The sequence below is a fragment of the Rutilus rutilus genome, assembly GCF_951802725.1.
Source record: "Rutilus rutilus genome assembly, chromosome: 7".
In the NCBI taxonomy this organism is placed as follows: domain Eukaryota; kingdom Metazoa; phylum Chordata; class Actinopteri; order Cypriniformes; family Leuciscidae; genus Rutilus; species Rutilus rutilus.
This window is the reverse complement of record NC_140221.1, coordinates 10,469,378-10,481,786: the sequence shown is the minus strand read 5'-3', so window position 1 is coordinate 10,481,786 and position 12,409 is coordinate 10,469,378. Positions and strand designations below refer to the sequence as shown.

Sequence of the window (12,409 nt, the reverse complement as noted above, 5' to 3'; positions counted from 1 at the left end):
AAGCAACTGTTTTTGTTACTGTATATTTATGACATCTATACATAACCCATCATTAATAGCTAGCCTTTTGCATGTAAATGAGTAACAATGCCTATTTCCCACATTACATTGTGATTTAGCTGTCGAAAGATGTTCTAAAATGTAACAAACTGGGGAGCCCAAACTCTGGTTTGAGTCAAATTCACTAGTAGATCCTTCAGGGTATTTCAGAGAGGAGGGGGTGCCTAACTCACGTCAACTAACCACTGGTGTACTTCAGGGTTCGGTACTTGGCCCTTTTGTTTTCACACACATTCAAGCACATGGACGTCCCTGCTAAGCAAGTGACAAACAGCTCTATTTAGCATGCCAGCACAGCTCTCAGCTTGTCTAGTGGGCATCTTGGTCTGGATAAACACCACTTCACCCAGAAAGTATGTACTATAAAACTGAAAATCCTGTTTTTCATGATATGACCCTGTACAATCAATCAAGATAGAGCCTCTACAGTACATGTAAGATAATTCGATTTTATTCAGTTAATATTTAGAGGCAATCACAGTTTGCCACAGTAAATTCTCCATTTTGAACATGGAGAGACAGCTTCAGATCACTTCAGTAACATGTTTAACAATGCTTACAGATACATGAGACATTTCATCACCCATTTGGGTCACAGCATGTCAGTAAACTTGACAATTTTCACCTTTCTTTGAGTCAAGCAGTAGTGGCAGCTTGAGGTTTTCCGGTAGTAGCTACAACCATCATGTCAATGATACACTGAGGATACAACAGAGCATCTTTAGATTGTGTATAATACTCTATTCACCTCTCTCAAGTATCATTTGCCCCCTCCATTGCTTGCTTTTAGTATATTTCTACACTATACTCCTGGTAAGTCTTTCCAGAATATGTACATGGTAACAATCAAATTCAACTAACCTAAACGTTTGTTGAATGTTCTACAGTTACGCACTTGCAGTATAATGTACCATGTTGTTTTTAGAGATGATCGTTTAATAAGTTATTAATATATTCTCATGATATTTTATCTATGCTAAAAAAAAATAATAACAACAGCATATAAGTACAACACCAGTGGATTGACATTTATTTTAAAAAAAATATTATTTTTTTGGTTAAACGAATGAAACAAGCACAGTCAAAATGATGTGGTCATATGGCTCAATGGACCATCCTGCATGTGAAGAATAATACTGCCCCTAAACTGCAATTTATACGACAACAGCTACATCACACCCATTATAACCAGCGACGCAGAAGTGATCTAGTCACATGGCTCGTTCTTAGAGTGGACCGGTGTTATAACCTGACTGTTGTAGTAGAAAGTATAAAAGTTGATTATGAAATTGCAAACGTTCTCTCTTGCAAAGTAATCTACTGCCTTTTAAAGAAAGTTCTAGAAAAAAAAAAAAAAAGTGAAATCCTCTAACAGCTTTGGGAAGCTTGTTTCTATAATTGGTCTCCGTTCATCTAAGTCTCAAAGTGCACTTGACTAGACTGCAAAACTATAAATGACAACACTAGTACTTTCTCTTTTTTTTTTACTTTAGTGTTTCTGAAGGTGTGCATTTATGTGCATTGATAAGTACTAACACAGAGTATTTTTTCTGTAACTCTTATTTCAGATTCATAGCCAACAATGTGAAGTAAGTCACGGCACTGCCATGTTGGCTCCTCTTGTTCCAGTTTCCAGTAACATCAGGCCTCTGCGATGATTGACAGGGCTCTACGAGGATGCAGGGGCGTCCATGGTGGACAGGATACGGACCACCTCGGCACGCTGCGTGGGGGAAATGTGCTGGGTCATATGAACTATCGAGTCCATGGCCACTTCTGGGTTAGCTTGAACCAGGCTAAGAAAAAAAAAAAAAAAAAAAAAAAAAAAGTGTTAATTTAAAAACACAAGACATGAATTTAACAGTGAATAAATATGGTTGTAAAAATGCATTGCATTGCAAAATTCAATGCAGTGATTTAATAAAATGAATTGACCATTTCTTTTCCAATTATATTGGCATATAAATAGTTATTTTAGTAAGCAAACAATTGTAGTAAGCATCCATAAAATCCAGTTCCCCCTTCTACTTCTGGTATGGAGGCACTGGTCTCTTAAATCCACTTGCATTTGTATCAGCTTTTTTTTTCTTACCCAATTATGAATCATGCAAAAACTTGAATCAAATTGTGACCAAATTTCCAATTTACATCATACAATTTAGTAAAGAATTGGAATTGCACTTGAACTGCTGTCAGTGCAAATACATACATAATATATATATATATATACACACACACACACACACACACACACACACACACATTATATATATATATATATATATATATATATATATATATATATATATATATATATTTTTTTTTTTTTATATACATACATATTATTATAAATATATATATATATATCCCCTGGAAAACTGAGTCTGATTAGTTAACTCTTTCCCTGCCATTGACAGAATTTTCCAGCTTTCCGTGTTTTCTGAAAGAGTACAGAATCTCCTGATTAAAATACGTGCGAAGAAATAGCAGAAACAAGCGCTATCATGTGTAATCATGCATATTCAAAATAACGCGATCATCAACATTAAACAGCGTATAAATCAAAACTGCCTAATGTTACTAAATGAAAAGTAGACTCAGGATGAGCTACAGGACTGTTCAAGCATTAGGGGTGTTGATGGACTCGATTTACTCCATCTATGTTTTGATCATTGTTCTGAATCCGATCCAGATGTAGTCTGACTTTCTCAGCTTTTTGCTCAAAATGTTGCTTTTTTATGAAACCACATTCAAGTGTTGATAAAAAAAGAAAAAAGAAGCTAGAATAAAACGTTTTTTTAAGCAGCGGTCTGTTCTTTCTTTTGATATATTGCATGTTCAGATATTCATACAACAAAATATTCTGGGGGCCATACAATTTTTGTGAAAATGGTAAAAAAAAGCTGGCGAGGAGAGTTAATCACAGCAATTTCTTTTGTAAAATGACCAATAAAGTACATTTCCCCAGTGTCTCTCATATCAGTTGTTTCTTCTTATACACATACACACACATTAAGGCTGGTGTCTGGACGTTACCTGCGGATTTGTTTGAGGATATGATCTCTGCGGATATATTTGATATTCTCATCGATGACAGATCTGGCACCCTCTTCCTCTGCCAGCTGCCTCTCCAACCATTCCACAACATCCTCATTACTGTCCCACAGATATGCCTAAGAGAGACACGCACAAAAATGACACATAAACATAAAGAAACAAAAAGAACAAAAGTAAAAAGTTCTAAACACCTTAAGCTCGCTTGAAACATCTTGCCAAACAAACTTTGACAATGTCTCTATTTGAAAACCAAATCACAATCCTAATCAACGGCTCTTCATTTAGGCTTAGACTGATAACATCTAAAAACAAAGCTGGACTTGTGCTTGTGAAGATTTGTCGAGGCATTAATGGGCTTCCGTGCTTCTAAAAACCGCAAGCACTTGTAGTCGGCAAGAACATTTAATGCCCCATATTAATCATTTTTAATCCGTTTGCTTTTAATTAAGAAACAGCGTGTTGCTCTGCTATCTGCGCGTGGCAGGGTGGAGATTAATTGTAGCTTAAGATAGCTCGCTCAGATTGGGCTAATGTATTAGTGGTCCAGACACCGTCTTCTGCAGATCCTTTAACCTGCCCTGGGGACTTGGCTCTGCTCCAGGACCTGGTGTGGCGACTCTTCGGAGGCCTTGTCGGAGCTCGGGAGAGCTCATCCATTCCGATCATAATTGTCATATATTCCCTGGTCCACAATCCACTTCATTAGAAGAAAGACTTAATTTTACAATCACTAAGACACATTTCTCAATACTTTAGTCACATTTTCCAAACTCTTCACAAGATTTTTGTTGCCGATCTGGAGAGGAGATTTGTTAGTGCAGTAAGCGATTTAAAGGTGCAGTCTGTAAGAATGACAGCTAGAGTTCGAAATTCAAAATATGGGAGATCCTTGTTTCCCCGGACCCCTCCTCCTCAGACTCGACGGTCACGCGGGTTGTTTGAGGACACGCAACAGGAACGAGCGCAGTTGACAATGAAAGCTGAGGAGACTTACCCACTGTAAGTTAATGAGTTGATTTATCCGCGTTTTAATATGCTGTCATAGAGGTTTTTAGATGGATATTGAGGCTTTTTAGGTTGTGTGGAATCTGCAATCTCTGACCCAGTCTGTTTGCTGGCTGCAATACGCTGCGTTTCCTGCCAACTGGCATCCCGAGGTGTCGAAATACTATTGGGTGAACTGGCAGTGGGGGAGATCACACAGACCAAAACAAAAACCCAATGACAACATGGAACGCACATTTCATAACACGCACAAGTGTTTTTCAGAGAAACGAGTATGTTAATTTACCATGTTTCCTAAATATCTGCAAGGTATTTTTATGCTTTAGTAGAGTGAAAAAGTTACATACAGCACCTTTAAGAGAGAATGAGCAAGCAGGACATTACTTAGGTCAGAGGAATATAACTGGAAGAAGGGTTACGATCAGGCAAGAGCTAGAACCTGCTTTACAGTTTTTTACAATTGCTAACAAGCGTTTATCAATACTTAAAAGTATTTTGTATAAACTCTTTACACAGCAACACACAGGCCCATATATCACGCAACTGGCCAAATAGTTAATTTTCTGGCCAAAAAAATAAATCCAAACTCTACATTTCAAAATGCTAAAAACCATACACTTTCTACTCTATCACAACAAACTCGACTCAAAATTGAATCATTCTGTCAAAACACTAGCACTAGTTTTCTATTCAACATGTATATAGTCAATCATAGCGCAATGACTGTCCAAATACTAACAATTGATGGCATTATGAAAATTGCATTACTTGTCATGTTTCAGTTCTACCTGCAGACAATCTAAAATCCATTGTTTCCTTTTACTGTACGCCATTCTACATTTTTGGTTGAGTGTTGAATGTGTGCATTCTTGGCAACATACTATCTAAAAGTGAATGAGGCATTACTTTATCGAATGTACAGTCGTAACAATTGCTCAGGGCAGCCACTGGACAAATGGGTTCAGCTGACTCATTGATCAACAACAAATACAACATACATGACCTTTGGTTACTATGGAAGCTTTTTTATGCCACAGAAGTAGTAAGTATAAAAGGTATCTCACTAGATTTTTTTCTTGCAATTGCGAGTTTACATCTCACAATTCTGACTTTATTTTTCTTATAATTGTGAGATATAAACTAGGAATTGAGAAGGAAGTTTGAGAAAGCCAGAATTGTGAGATAAAAAGGTCAAAATGACCTTTTTCATTTTCTATTCCATCGCAGACATAAACTTTCATAGGTTGCACAGTCCAGCACACATTCTTACTCCTCTCCCCTAACTCTTGGTGGGTTGATGTTGCATGAGTTCTCCCATCCAAGATAAATTTCTTCTAACCTTCTTCTCCCTTGTCCTGATCCAACTACTGCTCTCCCTCCATCAACTATTCCTCTCCCAGACATTATTTTTTTCTCACTGCTCCTCTGAGTTGTTCTGCATCCACATTGAACAAAACCAATTCAAATAGTCCCTTTATTACTGTGTATGTCCATGCAATGTAACACCTGACTACACCTCCGACTGAGATTGGATCCAGCTATTTCTCAATATTACAGTGATTACAGTGATATTTCAGTACTTTTGAGGTGCTGTTGCAGAAGTAGAGGCTTTGTACTTTATAAAATGTAAGCTTTTCAGAAATGTGTAAATGTGACAACAGATCAGACAAAAAAAATAAAAATAAAAATAATAATACTGGAAAAGATTTCCAGCGCTGGAGAGATGTTAGAGAGCGTGAAGGCCTAAAAACAAAACAGACACTTAGGTTGCTTTGTTTCTGCTCGATACGAATAACTATTTTTATTTTATTTTATATTTATTGTATTACAGAACCAAGATATGCTGTTATATGTATGCTGAATATCTCAGCTGATTCAACAGCTGTCTCTATAGAGCTGCTAAGTCCCGCCCCTTCCGTAAAACCTCGCTGGACCTCTAGGTTGAAAAATCATCAATGCAAGTGAATGGGAGAAAATAATTATTTTCTGGTCCCGTTTGAATTGTGCCATGAATGTGAACATATGTTGTCTGTGATTTTATTATAGAATCTTTCATGTTACGAGTTTGACAGTATATGGTATGATTCGTCGGCTAGCAGTTGTGGAAAAGACATAACGAGAAAGAGTACATGTCGCCTATGTGACGTCACCCCATAAAGTTGACTTACCCGTGGTTTTCGCCAACCTCAACGATTTTGTCCTCTCCCTGAAAGAAGGCGGTGAAGTGCACCAAAGACACAGTCATGTTTAGCGGGATCCGTGAGCTAGTGTCCGTGTGCGAATGGTGGTGATGTTTCAAAACGCGTCGAAAGCAGCGAAGAGATGTAGTCCACAAAGTGCTCTCACACAAAGTCTAACCGTATCAAACTTCTACCCACTAAATTGTAGCATTCTTCACACGAAAGATTATATAAAAAATTCACAGACAACATATGTTCACATTCATGGCACAATTCAAACGGGACCAGAAAATAATTATTTTCTCCCATTCACTTGCATTGACGATTTTTCAACCTAGAGGTCCAGCGGGGTTAGCGAAGGGGGTGGGACTTACCAGCTCTATACTGGCGTAATGAATCCAATCTTCAAGCTAAAGAAAATGGATTAATATTTGAATGCTACCAATCCCGATCTGAATTCTGACTTGTGATTGCGTCTGAATCACAATCACACTGTTTGTTCGTTGGCCAGAGGAGAACTGCCTGACTGACTGAGCCTGGTTTCCCCCAAGGTTTTTTTTCTCCATCGTGTCAGCTGATGGAGTTTGGGTTCCTTGTCAATGTTGCCTCTGGCTTGCTTAGTTGGGGACACTTAATATTCAACAATATTATTGATCTGACTGTACTGATGCGGTTGTATGAAAACTAAACATGGCTGTATAATGACCTCATTTTTTACAGAACTGCTTTATAGATGAATTGAACTAATTTAAAGGATAATTCCAGTATTTAACACTTTGAGTCTATTTTGTAGTTTTTTGGATGAACAAGAGTGGTGGACAAAGAAATTGACAATGGTTCCTGTCTCGACTTTTTGACTATTTTAGAATTGCCCATGACCGCTTTAGAATGGGAGTCTATGGCCATGCACAAACATGTCCTTAAAACAACCCTTAACGTTCATTTTCAAAACTGTGCAACTCACCGAGTGGTTAGTGGTGTTCGTTGATGATTAAAAACAAATATATCGGCGCAATGTATGATTTCAATCCGTTTTTTTTCTATAGTGGAACTATTTTTTCAGATACCTCACAACCACGTATAAACTTCCGCTCGATATTTGAGTCTGAAGCGTCTTTTCCGTTCCCGGTAGCGCAGTAATATCAACGAGCAATGAGTCCTCCAACAGAAATCAATGGGATTTTACAAAATGCCAAATAAAACACAACAGAAACTATATTTCGCTACTCTACTTGTTTTGGAACATCAACGAACACCACTAACCACTCGAGTTGCACAGTTTTGAAAACGAGCGTTAAGGGTTGTTTTAAGGACATGTTTGTGCATGGCCATAGACTCCCATTCTAAAGTGGTCATGGGCAATTCTAAAATAGTCAAAAAGTCGAGACAGGAACCATTGTCAAAATGTCTTTGTCCACCACTCTTGTTCATCCAAAACAAACTACAAAATAGACTCAAAGTGTTAAATACCGGAATTATCCTTTAACAATTAATGATCTCTACAACGGAACTGAATCAACACTGAACTGACTTCAGCTGAACAGCCAAAATGCATAATTTTCCTGTTATAACTGTAAAGCTGCTTTGAAACTATATGTATTGTATAAAGCGCTATATAAATAAAGGTGACTTGAATTGACAGATTCTCCCATACTTGCACCAGGATTATGTGGTTGCCCGTGTTGCATAACATGTTCACTATCATGGGAGCGGAGCATTGAAGCAAGGGGTGTGTTTGTTTGGGTGTCTATTTCAAATATCAACAGTGTTTCTCAGAAATCGCTTACTGCACCTTTAAAGCAATAGTATTTTTTTATTTATTTGTGACATACTTTCACAGCTCCCTCTGCCTCCACGAACCAGCGCCGGAGCATTGCCTGAACCTGCCCGTCCGTCAGCTCGCTGTTAGCACACTGGATCTTCCTCTTAACCGCGTCTTCCAGCAATAATCGCCGCAAGCGCCAGTAGAAGAACAGCCGAGATGTCGGCCACTCCAGGATGTCCTAAACACACGCAATAAAAGAACAAGTCCAGATTAATTTAATACATTTAAGTCTTATTTTATTTGAGCTTTTGATTCTTCAACTATGGAGAAATATGAATTCAAAATCAATGGTTCCAACAGAAAGTGAAAAAAGACTAGTATGAGCTATAATAGAAGTTGAGTACTGACAGTGATGACTCCTTTCTCCTGCATGCGGCCCGGCGTGTCATGAAGGTCGGCGAACTGCACAGCTACTTGATGATATATGGGCAGCAGAAACTCCTCTCTCTCTTTCAGTTTACTCTCCAGCTCTTTACGTTCAGACACATTCAACTCCGGGGTGCCTGAAACCACACACACAGCAAATTTATGTAGAATGTATGAAAAATGAGTAGCTTAAAAATGGGGACAGAGCAATATATTAGTCGGGCCGATATGTAGCCGTTTCAGAAGACAACTGCCCACCAGAAATATTTCTATAACTTTTGAGGCAACTTTTTTCAGATGTGAGCATGAAAGTTAAAGATATCAACTGCCATTAAATTACAGTTTTTTTTTTTATAATATTTTTTTGTGTTTATAAAAATAGTTATTACAATGGATTTATTTTTGACAAACAACTGAATAGCAATTTTGCTGTTAAGGGTTATAATCTTTTTGCCTATCTTGTCAGCGTTTTTATTGTTAACTAAAACTATTTAAACCAATTTCCGTCAACTGAATTTTTTTCTTTATATAAATATTAGATTAACTTTCAATGTTTAAGTACTAAAATGACTAAAACTAAAATAAAAATTAAGCTTACCGTAATAAATATATTTAAAATATAAACAGATACACTCAAAAACTAATACAAATTTAGGCACATAGCAAAAATACTAAAACTTAAAAAAAAACTTAAAATATAAAAATAAAATCTAATTCAAAATATTAATAAATGCTATAATATATAATGATACTAAAATAACACTGGGAACAAGTTATTACATTTTGACGAAACATCACAATTTAATATTTTATTTAGAGTAATATGCACTGATGAATAGTAAAAAAAAAAGAAATTATATTAAGAAAGTAAGTCCATTTTGATTTTTTGTCGGCTTTGAGGTGCAGTAAGCGTTTTCTGAGAAACGCTGTTGATCGGACCGAGCACCAAAACACACTTGTAGCCAATCAGCAGTAAGGGGCGCATACACTCATTAGGAGGGAGGTGCCTGTGTTGCATGATGCGTTCGTGAATTTAGGGATGGAGCTATCAAGATAGTGGTGTGATCGCGTGTTTGTTTTAGTGATTTCAAATATCAACAGTGTTTCTCGCTTACTGCAACTTTAAGCACACTGGCACAATTCTACTGTTTAGGCATCTGTGTGTTGACCCCTTGTTCTACACAAGAAAATTAGCAAGAATGATCACAGAGCGACAGTGCGGCCCAACCGAGGAGCTCTCCAGGATCTCCCATCACCCTGTGGCTGTTTGTGAGAGAGATCGATCACATCAGAGGCAATCATTCAGCATGGCTGCATGTGACACAGTCCTCTTTAGTGACTGCTGAGGGGGTAATCGATCGAAGGAGGTACAGAACAGCAGCGGGGTCTGATTGATCTGAGACCCCTGTGATTGACACGTCTCCTCAGGGAGGAGAGAGAGAGAGAGAGAGAGAGAGAGAGAGAGAGAGAGAGAGAGAGAGAGAGAGAGAGAGAGAGAGAGAGAGAGAGAGAGAGAGAGAGAGAGAGAGAGAGAGAGAGAGAGAGAGAGAGAGAGAGAGAGAGAGAGAGAGAGAGAGACAACACTCATACATGTCCAATAAAACAAAATAAGATTTCAGAGGAGAGAGAGAGCACTGTGAACAACTTACCTAGTCTTTCTGCAAGCCCCATGTACACAGGGTCCACCCGTCTCATGGTCTTCACCAGGTCTTTTTTACGGAACTTGATCTCCACCGTGCCTTCAGGCTCCAGGACACCACCACTGCGGAACACACACACTGATGAATCAGCTCACTCCGGCCATTACAATGCATCTGTTTGAAACACTGGTACAATGCTATCCTTGCATCATCACTCAAATTGGCCGGCTAGTAAGGTCTGACGTAGTGTTGTCAAAAATATCGAATTGTATTCAGAGGCTGTTCGAAATAAGAGAAAGTCATTGTAAACTAAGAAGAATGTATACCGGTATGTTAAAAAAGTAAGGGCAAGAACTAATCATAGGTGTGATTGGCAAAGGACAAAAAAGCAGGAAAATATACGGCGCACCTACCATGATGTTTTTGGTGTGTGTTTTGTTTCCTGTTTTAACGCAGTGTTTACTGTTATGTTTACGTAAAATGTAAAAAAAGGTGCAATGCACATTGACAAAAAATAAACTAAACTAAAAATAAAAGCCTTTGTTCCACATCCTAATTCTTACCGGCTGTCCTTGTCCGCATACATCTCCATGTGGCGAGGGTTGATGGTGGGGTCTATGACGACCCATGATCCTCCCCGGAGCTCCGCCTGTGGTGGGATGTACACCAGCACTGGTTGTCTGTACTCTCTCAGCCCGTCCACTATATATGCTCCAAACTTTAGCACCTGGTCATACATGTCTAAAGACAGGAGAGGTGTTAGCAGAGACCATCACAGATCACTAAAGCACATACCAGTTCTCTTCCCATATCACTGACCTTTCATCCCTCCAGAGAAGCCTCTCCAGTTGGCAAACACTATGAGCGGAAGCCCCTCTCTGTTGAAGTCTTTAATGGCCTGTGCAGTCTTAAAAGCAGAGTCAGGGAACCACACTTGCCCTGCTTGCTGAATGATCTATAGGAAACAGCACAAAACACTGGTCATCTTTCTGACAGAAATCATGACTGAGGCTATGTTGACACTGCCAGATTATCAGATTATTTGTGTATCCAAGTGGAATCTGGTCTAAATGACTGACTGTCCACACTATGCAGATCCGGTGTGGGTGTCCTGTGGCGCTCTTTCATTTGCCAGATAATCTGTATTGGTTTCTATGGCAATGACGTTGCGTTGGTAGGCATATGCCAAAAAACAACAACAGCAATGTGGAGGGGTTTGCAATAGAGATGTTATCTTATTTACAACATGACAATGTGTTGCTGCTGTGCTGGATACCGGCATCTTCTGAGGCAGTGGCAGACACGCAGGAGGCTGGTGTGCGTGGCTTTATTCCGTGCTTTTATCTCCGCCGGTCTCAAAACATGTCTCCATTTACAAGCTGTTGTAATTTTCAGCTCGACAGGCACTTTGCAGCAACACAACCTTGTTTATGCAGCGACTTTCAGCATATTTCCTATAACAACGTCTGACATGTGGCGTGAGAAAGTTACATAAACCACGCAAAAACCAATCAGAGCGGTCAGACTGAAGCTGATTTCCAGAAATGCGATTTGAATAGGATTTCAAACCACATATGACTGTAGCTCAAAAAAGACGCATTTAATGTGATTTTTTTGCCGTTCACACTTGCTACGACTGGATTCCAATCGGATATGCACAAAAATCGTATTTGACTGACAGTCTGAACAAGGCTTGAGAGTCTGGAAGTGTTTCTAAGTGGTCACCTTGGCTTCCGAGTCCAGATTAGCTGGGTCTGCTGGGATTGACAGCTCCACCGATCGGGTTTCCACTGCAACTACTCCAGTCGGGATCCCGCCCAACCTTCAATTACCAAGAGAGACTAATTGTTACAAAGGAACAGAATAAAACAAACACACACCAATAACAAAAATAAAATTTGGATTTTTTAAATTTGATCTAATTTTCTGAAAAACGTTTTTTTTAAAGTGTCATTATCTTGTAATGTTTATGATACATATTCAGCTGGAACTGGGTGAAGGATAAGATAAATTACATCACAATATTCTTGAAACATGTTTAGTTCAATTATATAAATATTTATATAAAATTTCTGTCTTACACACAAATGAAAATTTCAACAATGAAAGTAAGGCTTTCAAACTAAATATTTTATAAATATATAGCATTTTTTTATCAATTTATATTTAAATTAACTAGTTTTTGTACTGACATTTCTTAATTTATTAGTGATTCATTTAAAATTAATAACATTAAAGGTTCCAATGATGTATATAAAAAAAAAATACTGTACAAT

At 38.2% G+C, this 12,409-nt stretch overlaps 1 protein-coding gene across 9 annotated transcripts in view; it reads right to left on the bottom strand.

Moving 5' to 3' along the window:
- Positions 1-486: 486 nt before the first annotated feature.
- acaca (acetyl-CoA carboxylase alpha) overlaps positions 487-12,409 on the bottom strand; it is a 70,015-nt gene continuing 58,092 nt past the window's right edge. For all 9 annotated transcript variants that reach the window (XM_084412842.1, XM_084412845.1, XM_084412847.1 and 6 more), the window contains 8 exons: positions 11,859-11,955; positions 10,953-11,088; positions 10,697-10,874; positions 10,143-10,255; positions 8,476-8,630; positions 8,135-8,305; positions 3,097-3,233; positions 487-1,856 (listed from right to left, as the gene is read on the bottom strand). In XM_084412842.1, coding sequence (XP_084268968.1) covers positions 1,730-1,856; positions 3,097-3,233; positions 8,135-8,305; positions 8,476-8,630; positions 10,143-10,255; positions 10,697-10,874; positions 10,953-11,088; positions 11,859-11,955 — 1,114 coding nt within the window. In that variant the 3' untranslated portion in view covers positions 487-1,729. The remainder of the gene's footprint in view (positions 1,857-3,096; positions 3,234-8,134; positions 8,306-8,475; positions 8,631-10,142; positions 10,256-10,696; positions 10,875-10,952; positions 11,089-11,858; positions 11,956-12,409) is intronic.